Below are 6,000 nucleotides of genomic sequence, written 5' to 3' on the forward strand. Positions count from 1 at the left end.
CCTCAAACAACAGGGCCCAACACCCACGTTAACACAAGATGAGTACTCTTACCAAAAGCAGAGTCATCAATTTTAACTAGTGTGTCTCCTCCCTCCATCAAGTTTCCACTACACTGAATAAATTCTGTACATACCTGTCTACAAAGTGAAAACCAGTCTAATGTAGCCTGGTCACTAACACTGGTCTAATTAGGACAACATTCGAACTGATGAGCAATAATACATCATCATACATAGTGGTCCCTGGTCAGAGATGCAGCAACTCTGGTCAATTTCACTCCTTCTCCACAAATGTGACACTTCATATACTTAGCAATTAATATGAATAACTGCAGAAATTTAGTCATGGTCAAAATATTTTCCCCATTGGCATATGCAGAGACCTGTTCATGAAACTAGTTATCATAGCTACCAAACAAAAAATGAAACCAAAAATTAAATCTCAAACCACAAGCAACACACCAAATTAACAATTCCACATCCAAAATCTAATCTATTGCCCATAATTGTCAACATCAAAATTATTCACTAACAAACCACCACAGACTTTTCTAATATTATTCTCACGAACAGCACTACAGGAGTCCAATGAATCACTAACGTACCTCACAAATAATGTAGAAACCAACACACCCAACACCGCACACTCCAACACACCATCTGCAAACATGACCCAATTCAAATGTGCCACAGTGATGTCACACAATGCAACACAGTTACATCCTGGGACAAAGCAGATGGTTGCTACAAAAATGCAGCATGGTAACATGGAAGTGTGTGTATCCAGAAGACGTAATAAGAAAGTTAAACAACTTCAAACACTCAGGGAACCCAATATTTATGGCCTGTCCTATACTATGCTAAAAACTTTAACCTGTTGAACAGTTCAACTACTGACAGTAGTAAGAAATAGATGCTTTCATGCTAAATAATTTCCACACATCCAGAAAGCAGCACATGCAGTAACAGTTTACAAATAAGATCATCCTCATTAAGTGTCAAGCTACAGACCAATCTCTATAATGATTTAAAGTGGGGGGGTCCATAATGAAAGATCAGCAAATATTAAGGTATTTTGAAAGAAATAATCTCATTTTTATGACATATAGCACAACTTTTGAAGGGCAGGTCACCGACAACAGTAGTACTTGACTTAATACAAATATAAGTCAGGGTTTTGAAGACAACGAGACTATAATGCTGCTGGTCGGTGATCTCAGTAACACATCTGACTGTATCCCACATAAAGCTCTGCTCAACAAGCTCATGTCATATGGCACTGGGGGAGTTGTTCAGCAAACCCTCAAATCTTACCTGAGGAACAGACAACAGAACATATCAGTGCAAGCAGCAGACAAAGGTGAAAAGAAGTTACAACACAATGTGCCAAATGTATCCATGATAGGGCCTCTTTTGTTTCTAATTTTTGTTAATGACTCATGCTCCACTGGGCACACCATGCAGTTCGCAGATGATACAACTTTGTTCTCAAAATCGGAGAATGTAGTTCATGGTGATCAACAAGAAACCCTATTCAGTGGGGCCATGCCCTAGTTGATCAAGAACAGGGTGAAAATTAATGAATATCAGACATAGAAGATGATATGCATCCACAGTAGTAGTTCATCTCTAGGTGACACACCAGCTGTTAAGCTTCTGGGTGTTTTCATTACTACCAAATTAAAATGACAATAGCATGCTAAACTTGTTTGTTCAAAACTTTCATGAGCCCTACACCAATTGAAGAAATTAGAAAGTGTAATATAAAAAAAATAGCTACTAACAGTGTACTACGCAATGTTCCACAGTCCCATCGGCTGTGGGTTGTTACTATTGGGCTGTTCTGTAGGTGCAATAATGTGCTTTTATTGGAAAATACAGCAGTGAGGATCATTAATGCACACAAAAACTGACAGATGTAAACCAATTTGTTTCCACATTAGGAGTTCTGATGGTTTTCATTCATCCTATTTTCAACTGCTTCATTCACACTAAAACAATTCGAGACACATATAGAAAAAGAAATGGAGCTCATCAACACAGCACTCATAATTGGGCCTAAAGACAGTACAGACAGAACAAAATTTAAATTAAGATAGAGAACAGCCTGCAAATTGAAGACCTAAAATTATTTAATGTGCTACCTACACTACCTAGGGGTATTCACTCATAACCAAAGAGAGCAAATTAGAACTAAACTTTTGTGCATATAAAAAGTGGAACCTTTGAACAGTATTAGATGATAGAAAAGTGTCCACCTGATCTGCAACTCAGTGCCATAAGAACAGCAGCAACTCAGTTACTTAACTACACCATGTTCTAGCATTGATTTTATAGTTGTGTTATGAAAGTACATTGCCATCTAGATCTTATCTTTAATACATTATATAATTACCATTTTAATATAATAGCTTAAATTTCAATACTGTATTCATTTTATTGTAAACTTGAGGCAATTTGTCCAGTCGTGGCTGGTGAATGACACAGAACTGACACTGTGCAAATATATCTAGCCTACCCAACTTTTGTGCAAATCAGGGGAAAATATTAGTAAGTATTACTCTAATAGTTCTATAGCTAGACATGGTTAGGCCTAATCATGTGGGCCTCAAAAGAACCAATTTGGACTTGGGATTTACCAAGTAAAATCACACACAAAACACCAATTTCTACCAGAGAATTAAACTGTATCTATAATAAATTGCCCAATGAGATGCAAACAATTACTAAAATATATCTGTTTAAAAAGGTAGAGTCCTAAAATATTCTTGAAAGGCTAATTAATGCACACACACAACTGAAGATTACTTAAAAGATTCAATAATAGTGATCAATAAGGAAGGAGAACAATTACTTAAAAGATTCAATAATAGTGATCAATAAGGAAGGAGAACAATTACAACACAGTGTACCATTACAATACATTATCATAATGCAGCCTAATGCTGTTACAAGAAAATCATAAGCCAAGACCTACAGCGCATGTACACATTCTTTTGAACTCAACATTTTACTCATCAGTGGGGGACACCAACTTAGTTTTTCAAACAGACTAAGGCAGACTAAGGAATGGACTTGAAGACATGAGTTGGGCGCAGTCAGCTGATTACGGTCCTGAAGTCAGTTTTCCAAACAGGCTGGAGGGAGTGCAAGAGGCATAGCAATGTGTTTGTGATCCAGAAGACATCAGCACATGCACTTAGCATGTGCAGTCATCCAGTAAAAATTGACATTTTAAATTATATGTTACTTGGTGCAAGTAGCAGTAAATCAGTAAATATTGTACAATAGGAACCATCCAAATGAGGCAGCGCAGTTGTTAAGACACTGACCTCATATTTGGGAGGAAGGCATTTCCTCAGTCTAGTCAACTTGTTTTAGATTTTCCTGAATCATTCCAAGGATGCCTGTATGGTTCCCTCAGCAACAACATGGCTAACCACCTGTCCTATCCTCATATGAACATACATATTCCTGCAGTAGGCCTATGAATTATTTATTTTCATATGATACTGAATTCTATGGGCTATCATTGTCAGATGTTCCCTGGATGAATAACTAACTCAAATCAAAACCAAAATTGAATGTCAACATATCAGCAGATAAATTTTGGTTTGAGCTTCACAGATTCTAGCATCTTCACTTCAAAAAGTTACATCTAGTGGATCACTTCTATTCGTAAAACACAATCTACCCATTACCTACAATCTCAATGGCTTCTACATTTTCATCAATGGGCAAAAAATGGGTTAATGAAAGGGCTGGAGTGAGCAAAAATTTTGGTTAAGTTGAAGAAAACTTCTACGCAATGACTATAGCTGCGAAGGGCAGTACATAAGGTCTGAAACTACCATGCTTAGTGAAATTTCCTCGCTGATTTGAACTGTGCGCTGGATCAGGACTCGAATCCGAATATTTCTACCGATTGAGCATCAAGACAAGACTCGCTCACGCAGCTTTACTTCCGCCAGCACCTCTCTTCCTCCCGGTTTTTCGATTTCCGTCTATTTTTCTACACTTCTACAGTCATGATACACATGAATAAACTTCAGTGCTTTTTGTAAATGCGTTAGAAAGTAATAAATATATTCTAAAATGCTATGTGTTCGTCTTTTACCTGGATTAGTTTATCTCCTTTTAAAACATCCAGATGAAGTCCGACAGGCGGTTTTCCGGCCCTGCAGAGCAAACAGACTAACAGTGCGGAAACAATCAAAGTGCATCGCATCGAAAATTATGCCGTATGAAAGCAGAATTTAGAAATCTGAACAAGGGCATGCAATTTCTAACATACCAATTTGGTACATCGTAGTGATTTGCCATTGCTGAAGTGGTCCTCTTGAATCTCACATCACTATATACATGAACACATCCGCTCGGATATTCATGTTACGCAAACTTCACCATACTTAGAACACTAGAGCTTAGTTAAACACAAATAAAATGTAAATATTCGAATACAAACAACACCACAACAAACTCAAAACACTATTTGTACTGCCTTCCAAAGACATTCAGAAAAACCTCTGGTCCATCTGTATAGGTGCTGGCACTAAAGGAAACGCCCGAATAATGACAGCTTAGGTCTTTGAGAAAACTGCGAGTTAATTTCATGATACCATTATTATTTTTTTAAAGCGACAACAATAAACGACAATCCCTTACATCTCACACAGGAACCATCGTTGAAGCTTAGATGTTTTATAGTGTTATTTTATCCACAGCGATTACGTCAAGAAGTATATTACATGAACATCAACTGTTACATTCCGTATTTCTGTACATATATTCAGACACAAACATGAAAAATTAGATGCGTTATATGCGCAGCGGTAGGAACTAGGGAGGTGTTTCGGCCACATTACGTCTGCATAGACAAATCTTGCCGCACACGCAGTGATCTGTCTCCGCACTTCACACCTGAGCAGACAGGTCGTAACATGTTGGCCAGAAATGCTGCCAGGTATAAAGCCCCCTGTACAACGAAGCTAATATAAGCGAATGTGCAAAAGCAAACGAGAATTCTCTGGTGTAACATAATCCACATGTGCAAGCTGCATTCAGTCGTGCGCGGTTCGCACTCACATTTGTTCGATCGTATTCTATCAACAAAGGTACACGTCCTCTCCACTTCGGCATTAGCAATGAGAGACAGAAACCCTTTATACCTCCGCAACTTCATTTGAATACCACTGAATGTAACCGACGCTCTGGGTTAAATTTGTTGTATGGCATCCTGTTTGCAAAATCCACCTGTCGATACAACGTCCGCATTATTCTGTGAAGGTTCTTCTTTCTGAACATATCGCATTCCTCTGTATTACTTTTCTGCAAACTTATGCACATAATTGCTACTCTTTGCCTTGTGGCGCTCTTCGTGTCACATTCCGGGTATTTTTATTAGGTTGACTCAGTTTTTCTATATAAATTATATGTGTGTGTTTAATGTGTGTTATGATGTTTTTGTCACTAGCACTTTTACTTCTGAAATTCTCTCACTTTGCTCTTGGAAACATTCTTGACCTGTCCTACACATAATTTGAGCGTCACACATCACATTTACTTCCTTGAGTATGGCATTTTTTATTTGTTGGTGCTCACTCAGTCTCAAATATTGTTACCTCAACACAAAGGCGGCGTGAAACTCAACATGCGATCGTTAGCTTCTCTATTAGCAGATATTAAGAGGGGGGGGGGGGAGCAAAGTCATAAAAGTTTTGATCCCTGTGGTTACTGGGAAGACAGGGGTTTTTTTTAGGTTAAATCCAAAGTCGAGATAGACAACACTTAAGAAAAACAGGATAAAAGAAGCTTCAGGTACAGTAAATAGGGCTAAAGCTAAGGGTAGTATCAACTTGCTTCATCAAAATATCAGAGGAATAAAAAATAAAGTAGATGAGCTGTTAGTATATTTAGATGATCTCAAAAATAAGAATGATAGTGGTTTACTTTGTATGTGTGAACACCATGTAACTGGGGGGGGGGGGGGGGGGTGGATAG

General features: G+C 38.0%; 1 protein-coding gene across 1 annotated transcript in view; it reads right to left on the reverse strand.

Moving 5' to 3' along the window:
* Nucleotides 1-5,089, reverse strand: part of LOC126278267 (nuclear inhibitor of protein phosphatase 1) — a 61,733-nt gene extending 56,644 nt beyond the window's left edge. Inside the window, exons 1-2 of the mRNA XM_049978269.1 lie at nucleotides 4,295-5,089; nucleotides 4,118-4,178 (exon numbers count right to left, since the gene is read on the reverse strand). Coding sequence (XP_049834226.1) covers nucleotides 4,118-4,178; nucleotides 4,295-4,323 — 90 coding nt within the window. The 5' untranslated portion in view covers nucleotides 4,324-5,089. The remainder of the gene's footprint in view (nucleotides 1-4,117; nucleotides 4,179-4,294) is intronic.
* Nucleotides 5,090-6,000: the final 911 nt, after the last annotated feature.

The sequence above is a fragment of the Schistocerca gregaria genome, chromosome 6 (assembly GCF_023897955.1).
Source record: "Schistocerca gregaria isolate iqSchGreg1 chromosome 6, iqSchGreg1.2, whole genome shotgun sequence".
Lineage (NCBI taxonomy): Eukaryota > Metazoa > Arthropoda > Insecta > Orthoptera > Acrididae > Schistocerca > Schistocerca gregaria.